The 25,922-nt window shown below is 35.7% G+C and overlaps 1 protein-coding gene across 5 annotated transcripts in view; it reads right to left on the reverse strand.

Annotated features, from left to right (window-relative positions):
- The window catches only part of Arhgap5 (Rho GTPase activating protein 5), a 103,398-nt gene that overhangs the window by 61,105 nt on the left and 16,371 nt on the right, over window positions 1-25,922 (reverse strand). For 2 of the 5 annotated variants that reach the window (XM_046427474.2, XM_046427471.2), the window contains exons 1-2: window positions 17,887-18,055; window positions 1,061-4,943 (exon numbers count right to left, since the gene is read on the reverse strand). In XM_046427474.2, the coding sequence (XP_046283430.1) occupies window positions 1,061-4,780 (3,720 nt within the window). In that variant the 5' untranslated portion in view covers window positions 4,781-4,943; window positions 17,887-18,055. Of the gene's footprint in view, window positions 1-1,060; window positions 4,944-16,127; window positions 16,306-17,886; window positions 18,056-18,264; window positions 18,359-25,922 lie in introns of those variants that run through there. The other 3 variants (XM_046427472.2, XM_046427473.2, XM_058573659.1) reach the window with 3 other exon arrangements.

Consider the following 25,922-nt stretch of genomic DNA (forward strand, 5'->3'; position numbering starts at 1 on the left):
AAATATATTCTACTGTCATGTATAACTAAAAATTAAAAAAAAAATTTTAAAAGGATGTGCTATATGAGTTTATAGTTGAAGGAAATTTTGATATTGGAGAGAGGAGTGATTACTTAAATGTCCACAAAGAGAGTATGCAGTATCAATATTTATACATTAAAGTCTTTCTGAAATTTTAATATTTGATTTGGAGTTTGAATAAACACCTTTAAACAAAAAAAAGTATGAGTCTCATTTAAAAAGTTTACATGCTTAGCGAAAAGAATAATGATAAAAGAAACACTGTTGCTTAAATTTAGAAAATAAAATGCAGTCTATCCAACTATAATGGGGAATTACCATATGCAGGAAAACTATCTAGAGTAAACTTAATAAAAATATTCATACCTTTAGTTGAGCCAAATAACAATCACCTGTAGTAAATATGTATTGATAATTTATGACTATGGAATTAACTGATGGAGAAACTTTCAATAATTGAAATACCACTTTAACAGAAACATTTAATATATGTATATTTAGGTTTCTCATGTTTCATAACATCAGATCAATTAACCATCTATTGAAAATGTAAAAGATGAAAATTTGCTATTTGGTCCAAATTCTACAATTCAGATTTAAGAAATCCCTCTGCATGTTTTCAGGCAGTATAGCACTATACACAAAGAAGCTTCCTGGAAAAGTTAATACATTTCCAAGACTATAAACGGTTGCATTTTAAACCTATATTGATATCCCTGAGTAAAATAAATGAATCAAATTAATATCGCAAAACTGGTTGTTAGAAAGGAAAAACACAAACAGGATTACAAATAGAAAAAAAAAAATCACTCCATATCTGGGTTTCTGTTGAAAGAATAAAGCCACCTACAATTTTTATGCTGAAGGAGATGAAGTCAAAATTCTACTAATTAAGCACAAAAAAGAATAAATTTGCCCCCACAAAATACTGAGAAAACTAATAAGCTATTAATTATACTTACTGAATGAATAAATCTTAAATTGATACTGATATCAAATCTATTATCTTAAAACAAACATCTTTATAAACATCATTTACCTTTTTATCTTCTTTTACTTTGTGGGTTTTCTTCTTCATCTTCTTTTCATCGACTTCCTGGTCAGAAGTGATTGCAGGATTATCAATACCACCTTTCCAAGTTTCAACAGGAGAAAGAAGTGGATCTTCTTCACTTCCACGATGTCTTCCTTTTCTTTTTGTTTTTGAAGTAGTGAAAGCTTCATCATCACTTGCATCTGAATGTGTTCTTCTATAATATGACTTGGCTTTACTAAACAAGGTTTTAGATTTATATTTATATTTAGAAGGCCTCCGTTCCCCATGACCTTTTGAGGTTCTATCAGAAAATCCATTTTCTTCATCTCCTTGTGTGTTATTTACAAATGAGTTTCGAATTTTAATAATTCGATTCTGACTATCATCTGGGACAACATAAATCTCATCAGAATAGCCCTTCTGTTTGAAAATTGTGTCAATGGGTTCTGCGTAGTTATCTGAAGAATCCATATCTTCAGGATGTGCCAAAGGCACCCGGGAGGTCTGTTTTCTTGGATTTTTACCAATACCAGCTTCAATTGTTTTTAAGAGATTTGGATCCAATTTTTTCACATTTGTCTTAGGTACAACTGGTTTAGGTTTAATAGGTGGAGGCACTTTATGGTTGCGTTCATGATCATGACAGTTTGGAGTGCTATGAACAGGGTATTCATTTCCTTCCAAATCTAACCTGTATCTGGAACGGTCACTAGGTGTTGGAAGCAACTGTACATCATCCCCAATTGGACTATAAGGAGGTGGTGCTTCTGTATCATCATCTGAATCAGGGTAGTTGTTATAAGGAAAACAATCTCTGGGAGATGGTAGAAAAACATCTTCACTTTGATGTGTTGACTCCCTTGTATTATCAGACAAGTAAGAATTTTCTATCATATTTTTTTTCTCTAGAACATCACTAAAAAACAGAGTAAAGACCTCAGTTTGCCGATGATACTGAGATAAAGAATACAATGCTGTAAATTTAGCAGTGATCTCAGTTGCAATGTGTTCTCCTTCAGTCATTAACTCCTTGATAGCCTCATTTTCAAAAAAATCTGCTTGGCTGTCAGTAACTGCCACCAGTTGTACAGGAATGGTATCTTGAACTTCTGATAGAAATGCTCGAAGCATTCCCATTGATGCTTTCCGTTTAGCGGAGTAAACTAATATATACCCATGAACCAGTTCATCCTTCCTTACTCCAATTGAAGAGTGATATGACAATATTGTGATCTGTATTCGCCTCCTTTTTTCACCGATAATTTTATCAAGCATTAAGGAATTATTTTGTCCAGCTTGAGCAGCACTGCAAGAATGAGAATCAAGGAATGGTGAAAGAATAAGATCCACACTAAATGGATCACCACACATGGCACACATGACAATTCTCAAGTCAGCTTCTGATACATCCTTATTGGTGGGAACTGGGCTCACCACATCTAAATTGTGTTTAACTGATTCCAGTACTCCTCTTAGAGCTTGCTTTATTTGGGTTTCATTAAATTTACGAGGATATGTACCTGCAGGCACATCTACAAAAGGACACTGTAACTTGTTTGCCAATTGCTGCCCTTGGTGCCTGAGAATGGGAAGGTTCTTGCTAATGGAATCTCTCTGATTAGCCAGAATTAATGTAAATGGAAGATTAGCCATATACTTATCTTTTCTGATCTGGGAAGCTTCAGTTCTTATTTTTCCAATAAATTCCCCAATAAAACTCAGTGACTCAATGGAATTAAATACACAGAAGCACCCATGTGGTTTAAAGGCAGCAGTCCATAATTGACTCAAAATGTAAGGCGATTTGGCATCAACTGGCCGAAGATCAAGTTCATAAATTTTTCCATCTAAGGCATACTCATCATCAGTGGACTGTGTCCTTATCTCATTTGCTAGTTCTTGGGCAAGTCCATCTTTCCCTAAAATGAAAAGGTTAACTTTATCTATATTGGTACTATCATGATATAACCGTGAGCGGCCATGATCCAACTGCAAAAGACTACTAGCAAGTAACTGTTCCACTTTAATGTCTGTACAATTTTGGCCACTAAGGCATGTTTCTTTAGTGGGATGATAAACAAATCCGATATGCTTAAGTAGAAGAGATTCCCTATCAGGTGCAAGTTTCTGTAAAGCTTTATATCTAGGTTCTTCACTCAGAACTGTATGAATTTCGCTCATTTTATCTGAACTTGGTGTTGCGTTAAGATCTAAATCATAAAAAAGTTCAGAATGCTCAAAAAGCATTTCCTGAAACTCTTCTTTGGCTTTTTCAACTATCTCTCGCTGATGCCTACCATATACCTCCTTACTATCAGTCTCAGTGATATATTTGAAGGCTTCATCCTCCATAACAAAGCACATAACTTCCTCCCATGGCTGTCCAGGTGAAATGAAATGAATTTTTTCCAAAGTCTTTTTGAATTTTTCCTTCATTTCTACTCTCCTTTTCTCTGATATTAGATGCTGTACATGGTTCTGGTAGACTTTTTCAGCTTCTAAAGTGCCTAGGAGGTCAAATGGGATTCGTCTATCATTAATTTTGTCTATATGGTCAGTTTCATCCCAAGGTGTTTTTTCTAGCACCACAAAACATAACTGGAAATCTGCTCTCTTCTCCATTAACTTCAAAGCTTCTGACCAGTTCATATGTTCAATCTCTTCTAGATTTGGCAAAAGAGTGTTAAAAGCTCTTGGTAAGGTACTTATATATTCTTCTCTCCTTTTTCTTATATGTTCCTGTTTAAGTTGTTCTATGTGTTTTGAGAATGTATTTCTGGCCTTTCTTGTTCCCTCTAAGTTGATGTATTCTTCATAATCAGGATGATTTTTTAATTTGTTACTAACAGTTTTCCAAGTTGCATGATAATCTCTCACAGTCTGCACAAGTTTTTCAAACTTATCTGTTGCTGTGACAACAAGTTGTCTCTGTGTTTTATAAGCATCCAGATAGGGAATAATTTTAGGCTTGCCACGAGTTTTATCCAACATTTGTACTAGTGCAGTGAAACATGTCTCAATGTTGACATTAAATCGTGCTGATGTTTCTACTACAAGAAGGTTCTTTTTGTTTGAAGCAAATGCCTGAACTTCTCTAAGATAATGATCCACGCATTCATCACATTTAGTTGCTGCTATTATTACAGGTTTTTTTGATTTTGACAGCTGGATAAAAAGGTTGTTCACAAATTTAAGTTGATCATCAAATTTCCTATTGCATCCCTGACTTACATCAATGCACAATAAAAATCCATCTACATTGAGCTTCCCTTCAGGCATCTGCTTCTGCTCAAAGTCTTGCTCTAAGCCTAGTTGATCAGTGCAAATGTACATTAGTTTTTCCGCTGACTGCAATTTAGAGGCAGCTGCACGTTTTATATATGGTTGCAAATTCGTACTCCGATGAGGCAAGAAAGTCTGGTCATCAATGAACTCTGTTTGTTCAATGACATGAATTTTGCATTCTACTCCATCTTCACCATTTTGTGTTATGTCACCCCAGTATAAAAAGTGATCATTGTTTACTACTCGTCCTCCAAAGTCAATGGTGCTAAGCACAGAAGTATGCTCTGGATAATATTCATCTGCTTTTGAGCGTACAAATCTATTGCACAAACAAGACTTTCCAACTCCACAGTTACCTTTGTCTTTTTCAGTCCCAGAGAGTCCAACTACACTGATAGTATAGGATGGGGGACGAGGCTCTTTGTTTTTTGCCATCATAACCGTTTTCTCATGTCTCTACATTCATAAAGGTAACCATGTATACTTCTCATTCTGAAAATATCATCTCAAAATACAGGTCCCAAATTTCAGAATTGTATTTGGTTCTTTGTATTTCCCTCATTTCTGCGCAAAGGTCTTCAAGGTCATATGGATCATCTTCCTAGAAAGAGGGGGGAAAAGGACAAATCTTAATCATGAATTATTCAGACTGAATTACCATATTAAAGATGTTCATAAAAGCACTATGCAAGTTAATAATAATCCTAGTTATAAGGTTACATGTATTTTAAGAAACCAAAACATAAACAGTTGACTCACTATTAAAAATGCAAAATGCTCTCAAATTTTAAGACAAACCTGACAATAAAATAATTAAATACAAAAACCTAACATAATATTTCACTCTAAAATGCCTACTAACCAAATGTGCGCTTTGCCTCTAATTACTCTTTGTGAATCTGAAAAAAACTAGTCCTTTCCACTCCCTTAATTTTCCTGCCTTCTGTAAGACTATGTTGGTAATAACTAAAATGCATTGGTTATTTTAGCAACTCCTTTGTGACTTTTAAAAAATACCAACAATCTTTCTATTACAGATTTCCTCAAAATTTATTCCCAGGCTGGGGTTGTAGCTCAGTGATAGAGTGCTTGCCTAGCATGCAAGGCACTGGGTTCAATCCTCAGCACTATATAAAAATGAATAAAAGTTCATATGAATTTAACAAGATTTCAGAATCTAAATTTTTCAGGAAGTTTCAACTTCTATGGAATCTATCAAATTTTATGCCCCAAATTAAGAATATTCAAATATTTACTGGGGGCACAATGGCACACACCTGTAATCCCAGGGGCTCAGGAGGCTGAGACAGGAGGATCTCAAGTTCAAAGCTAGCCTTGGCAACTTAGTGAGATCCTAAGCAACTCAAGAGAGATCATGTCTCTAAATAAAATTGGCTGGGGATGTGGCTCAGTGGTTAAGTGCCCCTGGGTTCAATCCCTGGTACCAACAAATAAACAAACAAACAAATATATAAAATACTGAAAGAAGGGAATTGAAATAAATGGAGAGGTGAGAGTATAGCTCAGTAGTATGAATTTCACCCCCAGCAAGAAAGAAAAAAGAGGGAAGGGAGAAATGGAAAAACAAAGAAAGGGAGGAGGGAGCAGGGGTTGTGGCTCAGTGGTAGAGTGCTCGCCTAGCATACATGAGGCACTGGGTTCGATCCTCAGCACCACATAAAAACAAAATAATGTGTTCACCTAAAACTAAAAAAATACATAAATAAATAAATATTTTTTTTTAAAAAAGAGGAGGTCGGTGGGTAATATACATAACGACAGCAGTTAAGTAGATTGGTGCTTTTCAAACTCTAAGATGGAAGAGATCTTTATTTTCATATGGATAAGTCCAATTGTAAAATAATTTTTTTTTAAAAACCAAGCATTTTAATTAGATTCAAGATATATAAAATTATTGTCAAACTGTTTCTAAATGTTCTTGATTTCTGTATTTTCTTTCAGAGTAATCAATAGCTTTAAGACCATATTCTGAGTAGTACCAAGCTAAATAATTTTAAGATTATATATTTGAGACAATCTTTTAGAATTTTTAACATTATCAGACACATTAAGTATCCTTCCAAGAATTATGAAATTTAATTTTGGTTACATATTTACAAGTAAGCAATGAATCACTTTTAAAAATTAAGTTTTATTTGGAGAGTCTTCATATACTTTTGAGGCTGAATTAAAAGCAATATGTCATTTCTACCACCTAAACTTTCACTAGATAGGAAAAATATATTCAGTCATGTACATCAACATATACGAAAATTATTTACAATGTAGACCCCCCCCACAAATATAAAAAGAACACAAAATATTTTAAGGAAAGACTGTATTAGCTCTCCCCTTCCAAATTGCTGGCTTCTTCCCTGATCTCAATTGCAAGGTAACATTTATTTTTATTATAGTGCACATTTGCTATACTAATGGTGAAACTCTCCTTATAATTTAAAGGCTTGACTAATATTTCTGGCAAAACTGTAATAATTTTAAAAATAAAACTGAAGATTATTACATTTTATAAGTTAATTCTATCAGCCTCAATTAAATTTTAACAATCAGCCATCTGATAGTAAAACAAAATGTGTATTAGGTTCACTTCTGAATAAATATTACCATATGGCAGCAACACTTGAATTATATAATGAAATACAACTTTTTATGAAAGAAACATCTAAGATATAATTCAGAGACTATATCTAAAAAGAACTCAAAGATGTTTAAGACTGTCTCTTGCCTTCCAGTTTACAAGACAGACAGGTTAACAGAAAAATAACACCACTATGTGATAAAGACTTGAAATATTAAAGAAATTTTTCAACTAAAATCTAATCCTTATCAAAACAGTAACATCTTTATTAATACTTCTTATATATTCTTACCTGAACACAATATAATTCTGGATACTTTTACTCATTAAAAGTTAAGACTTGGGGCTGAGGATGTAGTTCAGCTGCAGAGTCAGCTGCTTGCCTAACCTGTGCAAAGCCCTGGGTTCAATACCCAGCACCACCAAAAATAAGACTCACCTCTGGTCTTTTATAGAATAAATCCCAAAATACTGAAATATACTTTATTGCTTTAGAAAGCTAAGAGTAGAAATGAAAACACTCTACCATAAAATGTATTATTAAAGTTTCTGAGTTTCAAAAAGGGTTTTAAAATTATAAAAATGAAGATCAAGTGGAGACATGGAAATCTTTTTTTGTTGTTGATGGACAAACATCATTTATTTATTGATTGATTTGTGGTGCTGAGAATTAAACTCAGTGCCTCACACCTGCTAGGAAAGTGCTCTACCACTGAGCTACAACCCGAGCCCGAGACATGAACTCTTCACCTTGTCATTGGTCACTGAAAACTGGAAGTCTTTTTATCTAAGAGACAAACTCCTATTATATTGAAGTTAAATTTTAATACTAAGGCTTCAACTCATCCTAATTAACAGGACAGTAGCAATCCACCAATCATGAATATTAAAGTTCAAATAAAAAATAAATTAGTTTTCTGTGAGTTTTACGGTTTTCACACCAATTCACAACAATCTGTCAATTAGACACAGTGAACACCAAAGTCCTTTAAAAACAAAAAACCACTGCCAGACAAGCTGCTTCCTGGTATTCTGAAGTCAGTCCCAGAGCTTATGACATGAATTACCACACGGTGATTTTTTATAAAAATTATGGTAGAAAAAATCCTTTCACCTAGAGGTAGGAAAGATGAATGTTGGGCAAATAGTTGCCTTTTCAACTATGACTAGTGTCATCTTTGCTTAATTTACAGGTTTGACTCAGAAGATTTAGTTTGAAATGTTTCAAAATTAAAAAATAAAAGTTTGAGAAACCCTAGACTAGAAAAAATTGTTGCTACACTGACCTCAAAAGGATTTTGCTAGGTTTTTACTATGGTTAAGTGATATAATAAACTTTAAAGGGTAAAGTTAGAGCTCATGAAGTTGGCCCTAAAAGGTTTATAAGAGAATTTCATTTCAGACACTGGGATAGTTATATTATTAATTATCCACTGGCTTCTAACATCAAAACTGTACTCCATTAACTAACCAAAGTAGTTTTATTTTTAATTTCAGTGCTAAGAATAAAAAAATTCCCTTCTGTCTTTTATGTTCCCATTAATAAACCAATGACTACTATCTTCAACTGTATATAGGTTAAGATAAAAAAGTTATCTTTCAAATATGATCACTTAGTATAGTATCCAACTGTGTCAACTATGCATATCTTCTCTTTTTTTGATGTAATTTTGCTTTTGTATACAGTACCTTGGTTTCATAACTTCTAACAGCATGTTTACTTTTACTGATGAAAAAAACCAAGACAAAAGTAGCAATGACCTACGCGATACTATAATATTTGGTAGGATCAAAGCCTCTTCATGCCCAATCTTAGTACTGCTTTTAATACTATACAGTCTTTCATTTTGCCTTTAAGATGACCTTAGAAACTTGTTTTATTTCAAGGAAATATTTCAATAATTATCTTAACAGAAATTAATGACAATGCATTATATACATGAAACTCTTTATAATTATCTATCAAAATGAAGCCATTTCTACAATAGGCCATTCAAACATTACATGCCCCTTTTAATGCAATTTTACTGACATGTAGTGGCTTTCTGAAAATTAAGAGAAAAAAAGTTACACAAGAACTCTCAAAGTGGAAAAAATATTTTTTTAATAATTCAGGACTTAAACCAAAACATTTTTAGAAAACAGAATAGTAGTTACCAGAGTTTTAGAAGGGTATGGGAAGAGGGATGAAAAGGATGGTTTATGGGTATAGGGGTATAGATAGGAGGAATAATGTCTAATGTTCTATGGCATACATAGAACATACTACCATAGGATTATGGTTGACAATAGTGATTTCAAAATAGCTAGCAGAGATGATTTTAAAAATTCCTGACACAAAAAAATGATACATGGCTGCAAAAAGAGATGTCAATCATCCTGATTTGATCATTCATTACACACTGCATACATGTATTGAAACGCTATGCTATACCCCATAGATACGATCACCATGTGTCAATTAAAATATAAAATTAAATGTCAAAGAATTAGTTTAAAAAAATAAAACTGTTCTATATCTTTTTACAAAACTGTCACATTCATTAATAAAAGGTGCAATTTAGCTGGGCGCAGTGGTGCACACCTATAATCCCACAGGCTGGGAAGGCTGAGGCAGGTGGATCAAGAGTTCAAAGTCAGTCTTAGCAACTTAGTAAGAAACTTAGCAACTCAAGTGAGACCTGTCTCTAATAAAAAAGGTGCAATTTTTAAAAAGTATGCTTTTAAATTGCTATGCTATGTCAGGAAATTCCTATTGGCCCTATCTTCAAAATACATTCATAACTTACCTATTTCTGCTAACTTTATTATTATAACCTCATCCTACCTTCCTCATCTCTGGCCCAAGCTTACTTAAAAGTCTTTACTAATTTCCCTTATTCACTCCTATCTCCCCCTCCCCCTACAATCTATTTATATCCATGCAGTTGGAATATTCCTTTTAAAACCTAAGTCAGAGTTTGCCATTATTCTGTCCAAAACTTTCCGGTGCTTTTTATTACCAAAAAAAAAAAAAAAAGTAAAAGTAAAAGCCGTATCTTTTCAATGACTTGCTACAAGATCCATCTTCTCCAACTCTTCTCCTACCTCTCTGGTGCTCTCTTATTATTCCTCATTCTCATTCTGCTCCAGTCACATTGAGGACCATAAAATGCTAAGGATGTTCCTACTTTTGCACTTACTTTTCCCAATACCTCCAAAGATAGAGTTATATTCTATCACTTTTCCCATTCAACTCCAGATTTAATGAAAGGGCTAGAAAGGCACAAATCTTTGTTCATTCCACTAATATATCCGAAGACTAGAAGAGTGCTTCCCATACAATGGTTACTTGTCACACGAGTCTTAACAAATACTAAAATTGAAAATACTAAAATTGAAAGCATCAAAATAAAGGCAAACTAAATCTAGAGTTATGCATTAAGCCAAAATAATCACCTAATTTTTATATGCAATACTTATAAAAATAAAACAAATTTTATAAGATGAAGGTAAAAAAAAAAAAATATATATATATATATATATATATCCCAAACATAGTTAATTCAAAATATTGGCTAAAAAGTTTTTAAAATCATAGATATTATAGTAAATTACATGTTCAAGATCTAATTACATGAAATAAGTTTTATAATTACCTGCTTTATCTTAAGTCAAATATATATAGTATATACTTCATAGTCTTAGACAAAGTTGTCCAAAACAGCTTAAGAATTAAAAATAAGAAAAAAAGAGAACTACATACTAAGCAAGGAGTAATGTAATACTAATGTATTACTTTTTTCATTGTTGTTAAAATTTCAGTAACAAATTTGCCAATGTTAGGATGAGCAAAAAGAAATGACATTTTAGCATGTGTAAGGTAATTAAGTAATCTAACAATATTTGTAGGAGAGTCAATCATATTCCATAATTTAGTTTACCACTGAATCAAGGTTCTGTTATATAAACACACAACCTGTAAGTTTAAAGGAAACTTAAAGTCACCATTTCTATCAATTAGTCTTTAGACAAAACAATAATCAGGTTCACAAAGAAAGCCAATAAAAAATTTCAACAATTTATGTAGTGACTAAATAACCTGGAAATATTAGAAATTTTTTTCTTTTACCTTATCTCCAGCACCCAGAACGGTGCCTGGCATACAGTGAAAGCTCAATAAATATTTGATTAATAATAAATGAATATATATCCAGGTTTGGAACACTCAACTCTAAAAACACTAGACAATCCTGATGACTCACGTGAAGGCACAATTAACAAATATCACACATGGCAGAATATTCTAATATTAAAAAGTCCAGGAGGCTGGAGTTGTAGCTCAGTGGCAGAGCATTTGTCTAGCATGTGTGAAGCACTGGTTTCAATCCTCAACATCACATAAAAATAATAAAATAAAGGTATTGTGCCCATCTACCACTAAATATATATATATATATATAGGGGTGTGTGTTATATAAAGTCCAGTCTTTAAAAAAAAAAAAAACCTATAGTTTGATTATTAACACACATTAAACAGCGAGTCTCAAGATTCCACATAGTTCTTCTAAGGAGGATCCAAGCAGATAGGACTCCAAGAGCTTCCTACACCCTACTCAGCAAATGTAATTGTTGTTTTACCTTTTGACGTTTCAAGTTATTGTTTGGAAAAAGTTTCAATGCTGAAAATATCTGAAAACTAACAATCAAACGATTCCCAAACAGGTTAACCATGTACCCTATTATTTAATCTATATCCTCCTCTAATGTGTTGTTCCTAAGGTCTTGGTATAAGTTATTCCTAATTCGTCCCAGTCTACTTCCTTATTCTGTGGTGAAAATAGAAGAACCAAAGGTCATTTCATTTACATCAACCTAGAAAAACAATCTATAAGTATTTACTGTGCTTAGCTACTATCTGTTTAACCTTATGTCAAAGGTTTTAAAGGTTCAAAGGCATGTACAGGGAAGTATACACTAAGCCAATATAGGTCTGAGTCCTTTTAAACTTCCCACTCAGAACAAAGCAATGGGGACAAAATCCAACCTTTGATATTGTAATGCTATACACAGAGGACTCATCATTCATAATGTAAATAACACTGAGTAAGTTTTAGCCACTTTAAAAAAGATGAGAAATACATGCTGATGGGAACACTGAGAAGTCAAATAATCACAGGAAGAGGGGTACAGAATTAAAAACATGGGATTTAAAAAGAATGCGGGGTTGAGGGTTGAAAAGTACTTTCCCTACTACATATTTTTAAGAATATTTAGAGTATCATAACTGAGGAGATAAAGGCAATGTGCTACACCTTGGAGTTGATAAATACAATAGGAATTTAAAGAACTGAAAGGTAAGTACAAACTGGAATTGATCAGGATTTGGATTTTTTCCTTTTTTTCTGTGAAGAGCCAGCCAAGCAGCAAACACTTAAGGTCTGCATACTATACAGTGTTACACTACTTGACTATGCAGTCATAGTGTAAAAGTAGTCACTACTAAAATGAATGACTATTGTCACATTACAATAAACCTTTATTCAGGTACACAGAAATTTTAATTTTATATAATGTTCACATAACAAAATAGTTTTTTCCACAACCATTTTAAAATGTAAAAAGTCATTATGCAAAAACAAGTAGCAGGGCAGATTTGGTTAAAACACTGCAGTTTACAAACCCTGAAACAGATTAAAAAGTTTCAGTGATGGGACTGGGGTTGTAGCTTAGTGGTGGAGTACCCGCCTTGCACAGGGGAGGGACTGGCTTCGATCCTCAGCACCAGCACCACATAAAAACAAATAAATAAATAAATAAATAAGGTATGTGCCCATCTACTACTAAAAATATTTTTTAAAAAGTTTCAGTGCATAGCCAGACATGGTGGTGTATATCTGTAATCCCAGTGACTCAGTAGGCTGAAGCAGGAGGATTCAGAGTTCAAAGCCAGACTCAGCAATTTAGTGAGACCCTAAGCAACTCAGTGAGACCCTGTCTCTAATAAAATATAAAAAGGGACTGGGGATGTGGCTCAGTGGTTCAGATTCCCTGGGTTTAATCCCTGGTATCAAAAAAAAAAAAAAAAAAGTTTCAGTGAATAGAAAGGATTTGAGTGAATCTTAGAAAATAGGCTGGATTTAGTTTAAAAATTAAAGTCATTCCAGGTGTGTGATTAGGATGGAGTGACTGAGCCATACTGGAAAGTAATTAGGTTGAAGATAAAATATGACTATCATCTTCAAGGGTAAATAGGACCTTGTAATAAGCATAGTCAAGAAGTAAAATACTGGATTTGGTGGGGCACAAAGCCCAAGACTACTGCTGGCTTGAAGTACCTGAACTATCATAATAGAACTGAAAAGAGTAATGTAAGACACAGAACTTAGTGCCTGGCTACTAAATATAAGAAATAAAAGACAAATGAATCAGTGTTTTCTAATAACTATTCAGTTTTAGCAACAAATGGTGATATCACCCAAGTTTCAGGCATTATTTCCAAAGACTAATTAAATTTTAGCAGTGAAATGAGGCAAGGTCAAGATGACTAACATAAACCGGGTATGGTGATGCATGTCTGTAACTGTAATCCCAGCCTTGGGAGGCTGAGACAGGAGGATCATGAGGTTAAAACCAGCCTCACCAACTTAGTGAGGACCTAAGCAACTGAGTAAGACCCTGTCTCAAAATAAAAAAAATAAAGAAAAAAATGGGCTGTGGATGTGACTCAATGTTAAAGCATCCCTGGGTGCAATCCTTAGTACGTACGTACACATGTACACACACACACACACACACACACACATACAAAGATGTAGAACGTAAACTTCAAGACTGTAAAACAAAGAAAATTATCCAAGAGACCATTTAATATTCTTTAAAGCATCTGAAAAGTTATACAGTCAAATAATAGGGAAGAATGGAACATAGTAGAGAAGAGCAGAAATCTGCATCTTTCAATTCCCCAGATTAATAGCAATATTAATTTTCTATTTGTTATCTAAAGTCAACAATAAAGACATCAAAAGAGGAATTATCATAGCACTGGAAAGAGATGTAGAGAAAAATGGACAATTTTCTATCTGACAATGTCTAAAACAGCAACTAGAAAAGCAGTTACATGTATTTTTTCTTCACCACCCCATCTATTATCCTTGCATTAATACTTCCCTAAACCTTTCAATTTGGCTTATTAGGTACAAACTAATGCTCTTACATCTTTACCTTATATTTTCATCTCACTTGCCAATTTGTCCTTACTTCCTAGCACTTCTGGTCCCAACTGTCATTAATGTACCTAAATGTGCCCCCCACCACTACCCCAAATCTTTACCTACTTTTAAATACTGTCTCTTTTACCTATCTCCCTTTATAAACTAAATTTTAAATCAGTAATATACTTCCCTATATAGAGAGCTTCTATTCTGTACCAAACTGGCATTTAACACGTGGTCTCTTGATCTCACCATCAAAACTGTAAGCTCTAACGGTAGCTTTTAATGAAGTAATGTTATTCTTTTGTTGTATCACTCAACAGTGCCTAGCTGCTCAATAAATAATGGTCTGGGATTATAAAAATAGGCTAAATCTAATCTGATACTTACCATTAACTCTTCATAAGAAAAAACAGGAATCTAACCAATTGACACATATTATTCATATTTTAACTATGAAATTACAGTTATATGTAACTTTTTCCCAATTAATTAGCTTTAATATAAGGAATGAATCCTACAGGTGGCGTCAAAAATTGACAATCTGTTCCACTTCATTGCATATTCTCAGGCATTATAATCCACAGTGAGCCATCTAAAAACAGTGGGAAAATTTTAAAAAAGACTCCTTGCTTGTCACACATTCAAATTCCCTCTTGTAGTTAAAGCAGTGAAATTGGTGTTTAATTTCATTAAACAAAACAGGCCCTGATACAAATAGCTGTTCTCTTTTTTGCATCTTTTAGTATTATTTACTCCTTTATAGTTACTACCTCTCCAATTAAGGCTCAAGCTTGAGCTACACCTTAATTTATCTTAATTTCCTAGGGTGAGGCACATAGTTAGTGCTAAAGAAAATTAATCTGAATTAATGATAACAAATCTGGTTTTAATATTTTTTAATGTAAATAAACTTTTTAAAAAGTAATTCTTGTATTTAAGTAATAGATAAAAATAGAAGCTGCCTTGGTTTGGAAAGGTTGTTCCTAAGAGGAAGTTTCCAGGCATTTAGGAAAAACACCAAAGAGAACCAAGAAACAGAATTTGAAAATCATTTAAAGTTCACATTTAAAATTCTTAGCATATTTTAAGTGTGAACATATAACTATTTTTCTTAATTTCTAATACTGTTTTTCCTAGTTGGATTAAAATAATCCACAAAAGTCTACACATAAACAGATAAGAGCTTCATTACTCAAATTACCAAATGATGGATCCTTTATCAAATTTTCTCACAGTTCTTTTAGAAATCAAATTCTGCTGGTAAACTTTAAATGTATATTACAGACATCTTTCAGGAACCTAGTATTACTAAAACAGAACAATGCTTCTGGAGTCAATTATCTGCATCCCTTCTTGATGTATAAAGAAAAAACAATGGAATCTTAAAGCCCAAATAGTACCTGTGGAACTTAAGCTGTGATAAAACTTATTCAGTAACTACTAAGAAAATCCCTATTATGCTCTTTCATATTTAAGCTGTGAAAACCAAGGCAACACTTACCTTACATCCTAATGCTGAAAGTACAGTCTTAATGAAAAATACTTTTTCTTCAATTAAAAAACTATTACTCTAAAGCTGCACCATAACTTCAAATCCAAAAAAGGAAATCAAATATTTTATTCACTAGAAAATCTGAACTTTCAAGGTCAAAACAATTCATTTTCTCCAAGAGTGTGTGTTTACTAAATCTACCTTTCAAACAAAAAGGGGGAGAGGAGAGATGGTTTTCAAAACATTTAGGGTAAATACCTTATGACAGAATTAAGATATTAAATTAGTAACACATTTTTTGAGTTGCTAATGTAGTTTAAATGGAGGGATACTAAAAAAAAATTGATAAAGATAACAATTCTGTAACTATTCTTAGTATCAAAGTGTAATCAATCCCACTACCAATATCTCTTAATAATTCATATACAAAGATTTGTAAAGTAAGATGCTGATCTGGGTTAAAAAATGTAGCCTATGCAAAATTATCAAATCAACAATTACCTGTAATCTGTACTCTGATTCTGTTTTGAGTCAATCAGATCTATTACGCTATTTCTTGAAAGGCAAAATATTATGCATTCCAACCTTTCAATATTTTTAGTCATAAAGTGTTCCAATGCCTTTGCAAGTCTTTGGTGACCCAAACACTCTCTTCCTCTGTTCTATTTACCAGATTCTAGAAATAGATGAAAGAGCAAAAAAAAAGAGAGAGAAAGTAATTTAAAATGGACGCAAAATTTGCTCTGGAAAAAAAAATGTGTAGTAGGTTACCTACACCATTAGTATGTATATTTAAAAATAGTGAATAAGAATATCATTTTATCATATTAAAGTACAAATAACTGGAATCTGCAGTAAAACATTTCCAAACACATTTTACTAATCTGCTTTAAACCAAAATATCTTTCCTAATAGCTGCCATCTAGATGAAATTTTTGCTAGAAGTAATTTTAAATGTAGATTTAGAGAAATCTTCCAAAAAGTGAATGAGATCCTCAATACAAATAAACATTCCCTAAAATTCTGTTCGAACAGAACACTGGTTTGAGATTTAAGTGGAACCGGCAAACCTCCTCCCTCCCCCAACACCTGTAGAAGGCAGCACATGCAAAGGCTCGTTAATACAGAGGTATTCTACTGTTTTACATCCGAACATTTAAAAAATGTTGTCACTGCTTCCTATCTAAAAGGAAAAAGTAAATTATGGATGTTAATATGAATTTTAAAATGCGCGCACAAACCCAGGTGTATGGCTATTCTGGTGTAGATTTAAATTCCCATTTTCTAAGTATTGGTCCAAACTGCATTTCTATCATATGGTAAAAGTATAAGCGTCTTCCCTCCAACTTTCTTGGAATTTTACTAACCGTCTGAATAGTTTGCCCTTACTTGCGAACACCTTTCGGTCTCAGCTACACTCACAGCCTCCACCTCACTTGCATTTCTAATAACACTGTAGAGGGAGGGTGTGAGTGTGTATTTATGTGTGGATAAGTGCACGCGCGCTCCCGCGCAGCTCCCCACCCCCACCCCGATACTTTTCTTTAGTGGAAACAGGGAGAATCTAGAGGTTATTCTACCGAAAACTCAATAGCAAAGCCCCAACCTTACGAAGTCAATCGACTGGACTCCGTGTTTTCGTTGCGCAGTGCAACTTCTCACACCCTACCCCAAGCTGAAGCAGCAGAAGGGAATCTGAAGAGAACCCAGGGAGGAGTCGGGGAGATAAGGAAAAAGTGAAAGGGCCGATCCCTCTGAAAGGCGTTTAAGTTTGCAACCGAGATCTTGTTTCCGCAAATCTGCGCCCACCCCGCTCCCTCTTCCAGGTGGAACTCGTTAAGAGCAGCAACCCAGCCAACAGACACCGCCACCTTCCTTCCCCACGTACCCTCCCAGACCAGGGCAAGTCACGGCGGCGAGCGAGAGCGGACGCCTGGCGGGGCCGCCACGATCCCGGGCCACCACCAGGCCTCCGCCGACCCCAGCCCCGTCACCTGTGGAGAAAGCGCCCCCTCCCCGGCCTCTCTGCCCTTCAAGCCGACCGTATCCCCGCCGCAGCAGCCGACCCCCGTCCGGCCTGCGAGAACCGAAAGCGGCACCGGGCTCCCCTCCGCGGTTGCGGGGCCCCAGCCCCCCGAACTGGTTACAACCGGCGGCTGCGACCGAGCGGGGCAGCAGGCGGCGGGAGGGTCCCTGTCGGGGAGGGAGGGGAGGGGAGGGGACGGGCAGGCCCGAGGAGCTGGGGGTTGCAAGGTCCTACCTAATAACGTCGGTCTCCTCCGGCTCCTCCTCAACGGCAGCGGCCCCGGCGGTGGCGGCGGCAGCGACATTCCTGGGGAGCGCTCCTGCCGCCGCCGCCTCCTCCTTCACTCAGCTCGCCTCTCGCCCCCGGCGCGCTCACCAAGCGCCGCGTCCCTTCAGCCACCTCCTCCCGCCCTCCCCAATACACACGCCCCGAAACCCAGAGCCCTACGGCTCCCGCAGCCTGGTAACCCACCCGCCCTCCCTCCCAGCCACCAGCGGCGGCCCCGTTCCCTCCCCCCTTCCCTAGCGCCCGCCGCCGCGCCGGGCTCAGTAATGGCGGCCACTCGGGCTCCCTCGCGCTGACGGATCTCTCTCCCTCTCTCCCGAACTTTACCTCAGCATCTCTCCCGGCGCGCACCGCCAGAACGCACGCGCGCGTGCACAGCCACACACCCGGCCGGGGGCGGAGCGGCGGCGCAGCCGGGACGGGAGACGCGGGCGCGCGCGCGCGCCCCCAGCCCCACAATCCCCCGCCCCCGCCGCCCCTCACCTCGCGACGCCTCCCGCGCCGCGCGCCCGGCTCGGCCCCGCCCCTGCCCTCGTCTCCCGGGAGCCTGGGAAGGCGCGAGCGTTGGAGCCAGAGGGAGGGGAGCGAGCGCGCGGGGCGCGTCCTCGCTCCCCCGCTCCCCCATTGGCTTCTGCCCCTCCCCCTTCTTCCTCCGCCTCTCACATCCATTGGTTCCCTCTCCTACTCCATTCCTTCTCACCTTTTCCCTTCTACCCATTGGCGTGAGTATTTTCCCTTAGCTTTCCTCTTTCTCCGTGTTCTGCTCCTCCTCGGTCCCATCCTCCACGCTTTAGAAGCTGCATGCCGTGCGCTGTAGTCTCCGAACCTCCCCTGCTTTCTCCCTTTCCTTCGTTTCTGTTTCTGGCCATAACTCAGAACAAACCGCAATACTGAAAAGGAGCCTGATGTTGTGTTAGCCGTTGTAAAACATGGCACGGGCACTGAATGCTTCTCGATAAATCCCTCTATGGTCTCTGAGCATTAAAGAATGCAAAGGAGGAAAATATGTGTCCAAGCTCGTTCGCAGGGGCATGTTCGCGTGTGTGCTTCTGGGTGTGCTGCCAGTTTTCAGCCTGGAGAATTGCTCGCCAACTTATAGACATCACCCTCCTAGGACCTGGTGCCACACTCACCCCAGAAACCAGAACTCCTCAAGGGCTAGAAGAGACCATTTCTCCTACACGGCACGGGGCGCAGGCCCTTGAACCAGTCCGTTCTTGCGGAAGTTGAGGAAGAGTGGGTTAATTTAGGATGCAAAAGACCCCAGCTCACACCACCAGCAGCCCAACTTAAAGAACTTTTGGCTTTTGGCTTTTATTATACTGCTTTAAATATATTCATTATTTTTTGAATACTGGTTTGGGGGTACACTGGATTTTCCATGTAGTTTTCATCTGTGCATTGACATTGAATAGTAGAGGGAGAAAGAATGGTAAAAATTAATGCCTTCCTCTTACCAGTAAAGAAACTGAGGTCCTGTGACTTTCCCAAGGTCATCAGCCTCTGTCTTACACAGAGGTCTTGAAATAGTTGTCAGTAGATAAAATAATGAGCAAAAACACTAATCTGCCCCAATTCGTTGTAAAGTTTAAAAGAAAAAAGTAATTTGGAGAGAATTTCTCTTTGGAGAAAGATTTATATCCTGCATTGAAAATTGTTTATCATCAGTAAAGTTAAGATAAAAAAAAGTCTCTGAAATTCAAGTTATTCTTTATTTCTTGTGTTACATAAGATACTGAAGTTAGCCAAGGTTGCTTTTTAGTGTTATAATGGTGCAGCTGCTGCCAACCAGAGTACATTTACGGTCTGTCAGTAAAGAAAACAAAAACTGCCTGTTGGTAAAAATCTGTTAGAAAATATTTGTCAGTAAATCTGTCACAATATTCCAGCAGAAGTTCTGTTCGTTTGTTCCTTCCCCCTGCCCCACTACTCTCCATATTTCTCAAAGGTAAACTTATTAGCAGAAAAGGCATTTCTAATTTCTCTATGTGCCTCTTACTCCCTATAATTCCTTATTCCAGCCACTCCCTTGCATCTGAATGTTACCAAGCAGATTTAAGACTGGTTAAGGTCTGTAGGTACTTCTTTCTTTCAGGTACAAATGATAAGCAAGGAAAAATACACTGGAAAAAACTTTCAATGAAAATAAACACAGGGAGAAAGGGGAAAAAAAAAGAGAAGAAAATTGGGGAGAGGGAGGTCAAACCACCAAAATGTGCTACTAATCCCATTGGTATTCAACCACTTATATAGGAAAGTTAATGTATTAAAATGCATTTTTTTTTGTATTTTTGTACTGAAAGTCCATAAAAATATATAAGCCAATTCAAAGTCATAACCTTATTTAATGTTAAGTACTATATAAGTGGCCACCCTAGAGACAATTTTTAAATTATTTCCTAAATAATTAGAAAATTTTTAACCATGAATGTATATTATTATAAACTGGAGCTAAATAAGTCAGGGTGTTTAAAAGGAACACTGAGATAAAAAAGATGTAGTTTTCAATTATAGGATTTTAGAAATTTAGGATTTTGTTTCTTATTAATAGTCTAAAACTACAAATAAACTACAATTTGTATTATTTTTATGTTACTTACTTTTTCCAAAAAATAAAGTTCACTGTTTTCTATACCAATAGAAATCTGAAAATGGGAATTGGGAGCCAAAAATCTGTGGTTGCTTATGTATCTACAAATAATGGGTGGGGGGGGGGGAATAAATGTCATCTTTTAAAGTATATCAGGAGTCACACCTCACAGCCACACCACACTTTAAAACATTACCCTCCCCACTCAAAAGGGAATATTTTGGGAAAAATAAGAAGTTTATTCTTTATACACATGCAAATATGGGGGAGAGATGGAATAAATATTACCAAGCCTTCTCATATCAGCTATTCTTCTTATCTAGAATAAAAAATTTAAGCACTTGTTCTGCTGTACTGGATAATTAAAATCACCCAAAGCTTTGTACTTCGTTTTCTTTGAAAAAATTGGCAGAATAAGATTTCAGTCAGGCAGTTTAGGTTTTTAATTTAAATATTCTTCTCCACAAATTTCTGCTTCTTCAACATATCCTAATAAAGTATTAATATGCATGGTCTTTTTGGATCAAAAGAGGTGACAGTCATTTTAAAAAATGTTATAATTCCAGCCTTTACCATCAGGAGTAACACTGCAATATTCAAATACATAAGTGTGATATGGCTTCCAAAGAACTTACCCTATAGAAGTGGCTACACCCCCTGCTGGAAACCTTTGATTACAACAACTTTGGCTTCTGTAGCCTCAAGAACACGAGAAGTCAAATATAGGACCTTTCCACTTATGACAAAATCCACCAATATTTTTGCCTGTCTGATACAAGACAAGCTTTTGGGGAACAAGCTATCTCAGAATGTCACCTTGATTACTAACAAAATACACAAAAAGTTGGATAATAAGGATGTAAGTAAATACTCAAAGCAGTTGTAAGATTATTTATTAATTTCCTACTGTTTTTCTCATTTCCATCCCCTACTCTATCTCTACCTCCTGCCTATAATTCTCTTCCTCCCTGTCTTGAACAGTTAGGATTACTCAGGTGGGGAGACAGGGTAAGATGAGGTGTTATTCTTGCAGGTAGGCAAATCATGATGTACCCAGAACCACAGCAGCCATTTGCTGAGTTAAGGTGCTTAAGGGCTTTCCTCAGATTTGTATTATGGCTACCAATAGTTTCAACATGGAAAAAAGGGTGATAATTATGTCCTGGCTGTTACAATAGGAAATATTTTGATACAAGTTAAGGTCATTATGAGTAAGGTCCTAGAACAGGAGGAAAGTAAGTAATGCATTGACCTTCCTGGCACTTTGTTCCATAGAACCTTGTTTTCTTGATTTTTCCAGAATCGTATTTTCAATCCCAAAGATGGTATCATGCTCATGCCACTCTGGTCCTAGGACATAACTAAAATAGTGAAAGCAGCACTACATTTTAAAATAGTATTTTATGAAGATTATTTGTAATGCAGACTCCTCTTAAAGGAATAACAATTCAATCAGGTCCCACCAGCACAAATACTTTAATTAGACAAAAATCTTCAAGTTATTTCCTCTCACAAAAGGAGGTATTGTTGGGCCATCTGGACCCTCCGTTGAGTTTTTATGAAAGATCACAGCTTGAATTTAATCAACCTCAATAAGGTTAACCCTATAAAGCTAAAAAATAATTGCAAGGGTTGCTAACTGAAGGATTTGAATTCTCTCTTTGATATTGTTACCACAGATATTTGTAAATCATTTCAATGGGAAACATCCACGTGTATTGCTTGACTATTTAACCATATGAACATAATTTTGATTTTTTGTGAATTTATTCTCACTCTGTTTTGACAAAATTTAGGTCGTGAGCCGTTCTACATAGGTATCACAAATATTAGGCTCTATACAGTGGCTAGAAGATTGTTAGTAGAAAACTCAACAAATGTTTGATAATACTATGAAACACCCTAGGTTTTATGGATTCCTGTGAATTTATTGCTAACAGAAGTATTTAAATTATGTTTTGAAATAACAGCTTAGATAATCACTTTGGGAAAAAATAAAATCATTTAAAGAAATTGCTGAATTAGCCTGCAAAAGTTGAGTTAGATGTCCTTCCCCAAGTACAGCCCACATTCTCCACATAGCATCTGTCTAGTAGGTAAATATGAGTTTCTAGCAACAAATAACTCTGGGTCTGAAACATCAGGGAACATTTTTAAAAACTGATGCAGTGTAAGAGCTTCTGCAATCAACAATAAAGGTGGTTAATCACTCTGCAATTAAGCCTCTGTCAATTTTCCCTATTATTATAAACTATCGTGGATGGTAAATATTTGCCTTGCCAATCCATGCTTCTGCATTTCTTAAGAAAGTCAAAAATATCATGGCTATTTTTCTAGCTCAATAAATATATCCTTCTAAATCTTCTATGCTTTTCATATCACATGTGATCTTTCTGACGACACAGCTTCTTTCATATACATCTATTAGTAAGGAATAATAATACTCATCTTCTCTCTCCCGCTAAGCTTCCCACGCCTCTTCTGCATAGCCCAGGACAGGGCTATGTCATTACTTCATTTGTTTTGAGCTCTAGTTCCTATAGCAATGGACATTCAATAATTATTTTTTATTCTTTTCCACATGAGTATTTATATTAGGAATTCTGAGATTTTTATAAATGTAATATAAAAATTTATAAAGAGCAACATGTATCTTATAATCCAAATCTTATAAAATTAAACATAAAAGGAAGTAAATATTAAATAAATTAATATTTACTTAAGTATTTGTATTTAAGAAATTTATATTTATTGAGGTAGAAAAAACAGCCATAATATTTTATGTGGAAAAAAAAAGTCAGGCTACAGAGCAATAAAGGCTGATTTTTGTAAAAAGAAAATGCTTAAAAACAAGACTTGAATTTTATTTTGGGTTTTGTTTACTATTGTGATCTTTAGAAGTCATTGAATTTCCCTGAGCTGAAGTTTCCTCATCCACAAAAATGTTCCCTTTACCACTCTAACATTTTCTTTTTTTTTTTTTTTTAATTTATTTCTTTTTAATGCGGTGATGAGGATCGAACCCAGGGACTCTCACATGAGAGGCAAGTGTTCTACCACTGAGCCACAACCCCACCCTCCACTCTAACATTTTCTTCTTTTTGATTTTATTTTCTAATTTTTTTACAATTAACATATTATTTTCTTATTCAACAAAAAATTGGGTTTTATTGGGGTTGAAAATTGAGGCAGACAGTGCATAAATCAAGATAAGGCAAACATCTTAAAGCAACTAAACTGCCTACCATGTATATCTTTTCATTTTTCTCTTTTAGCCTTCCCTTTCCCCTTTCTGTTTTTTCTCCTCTTACTCTTCCTTTAGATGTTTCTTCCTCCTTTTTTTTTTAATTTATTTTTTTCCTCTACTGATTCTCTATCTTTTCTTTCTTAAATATCTCTAAGGCATTTTTTCTTTTTCCCTTCAGGTACTGGGGATTGAACCTAGGGGTGCTTTACCACTGAGCTATATCCCCAGCCCTATTCATTTTTATTTTCAGATAGGGTTTCACTAAATTGCCCAGTCTGGCCTGGAACTCTAGATCTTGCCTCAGCCTTTCAAGTAGCTGGGATTTCAGGCATGAACCACTGCACCAGACTATTGCACCTCTTACGGTCCAACCTGGGCATTGCTTAGTTCTGTTTGCAGCAACCTGATATCTGGAATGAAATAGTCTAAGGGCTAAGACTTAACTTTTGTGATCTTCAAAAATCATTGAATCTCCCTGAGCTGAAGTTTCCTTGACCATAAAATTGTCCCTTTGCCACTGTAGCATCATTTAGTTGAAGTTATTTTGCAAGGTTAGCCCACACAGCAAGCTTCCCTTTTTCCTGGTTTACACTTAATTAACACTGAGCACCACACCCAGGACAAAACTCTTAGCTTTAGCTTTCCTTTTGGTTTTGTCTGGGGTCCTTACTCCATCCCGCCCACAAAGATTAAAACAAACAAAACACCATAACAAAAAGTTTCATCCTTATGAAACCAAGTAAATTTATGTTCATTCAAATCCCAAATCCCGTTCCTAAAATCTATTTCATTAGGTTTGAATTTTCAGACTTCCTGGAACAAACTTGTCCCCTTCATGTTATAAGATCACTGGCTCTGCACCTTCTTTGGCAAAAGATTGCTTTGTATGTTCTAAGCCTACAGTTCTTTAAACTCCCCAAATTTACTGATTACTTTGCCCCCTAAGCAGTACAACCTAGAACATCCAGTAGCCCATATTGGGTCTTAATAACTCTGTTTAATAATCTATTCAGGCCACGTCTTTTCTCCCTACTGCCCATTTATGGTCAGTCTTGTTTCCATCCTTAGCTCCACATGACCACAAATCAACTTTCTTTCTTTAGAGAAAAGATCTGTCCTATTCTGGACATTTCTTATTGATGGAATCATACAATATGTGATCCTAGGATCTGGCTTCTTTACTTAGCCTAATACTTCTGAGGTTCATACATGTTTTAGCTTGCTTTGGCACTTCGCTTCATTTCACTGCTGAATAGCATTCCATTGTATGAATACACATTTTTTTTTTGTATTTTGTTTTATCCATCCATCAATCTAATTGACATTCAGATTGTTTCTATCTTTGGGCCATTATGGGTAATACTGCTACAAATAACCATGTACAAAAGTTTGTATGGACATAAGTTTTCATTTCTCCTGGCTAGATTCTTATTATATAGAATTGATAGATCATATAGTAAATTTATGTTTAAACTTATAAGAAAATATCAAACATTTTCCAAAGTGGCTGTATCATTTTATATTCCCATCAGCAATGTATGAGTGTTCTAGTTTTTCTACAATCTGGCCAACACTTATATTGTCTGCTTTATTATATCCATTCTAGTATGAATGAAGTGGTATTTTATTGTAGTTTGAATTTACATTTCCTTGTATGATAAATGGTGTTAGCTTATTTTTATGTGCATATATTTGGCCACTGGTATCTCATGTTCGATAATATGTCTTTTCAAATCTTTTGCCCATTTTTAAACTGGGTTTTTGTCTTATAATTGAGTTGAACCTCACTGGATATTAAGTTCTTAGGTTGAATTTTCTAAACAAATCCTTAAAACTTCTTAATGCACTGTTGACTTTATTTTAATATTTTTCCTGCAATACTTCCTAAGATTCATTTCCTTGCATTTTTGAAATACTTCTTTCCCTCAACTTGCATAAATTTTTAAAAGACTTGTCTTGAAGGAAAATACTCTTTTAGTTTATCTTAATTTAGTTTACTTTAGCAATATGTAGTTGTTTAGACTTTTTCTCTCTACTTTTTCTTGCTCAAACAGAATAGCTGAATGCCAGTTATGGGTATCATTATTATTATTGTTACTTTTTTAAAAGAAATAATATACTCATTTTATCAGAAAATCTGTGTAGACT

Source organism: Marmota monax, unplaced genomic scaffold (assembly GCF_021218885.2).
Source record: "Marmota monax isolate L192 unplaced genomic scaffold, Marmota_monax_Labrador192_F-V1.1 WCK01_AAM20220418_F8-fsc00222, whole genome shotgun sequence".
NCBI lineage: Eukaryota > Metazoa > Chordata > Mammalia > Rodentia > Sciuridae > Marmota > Marmota monax.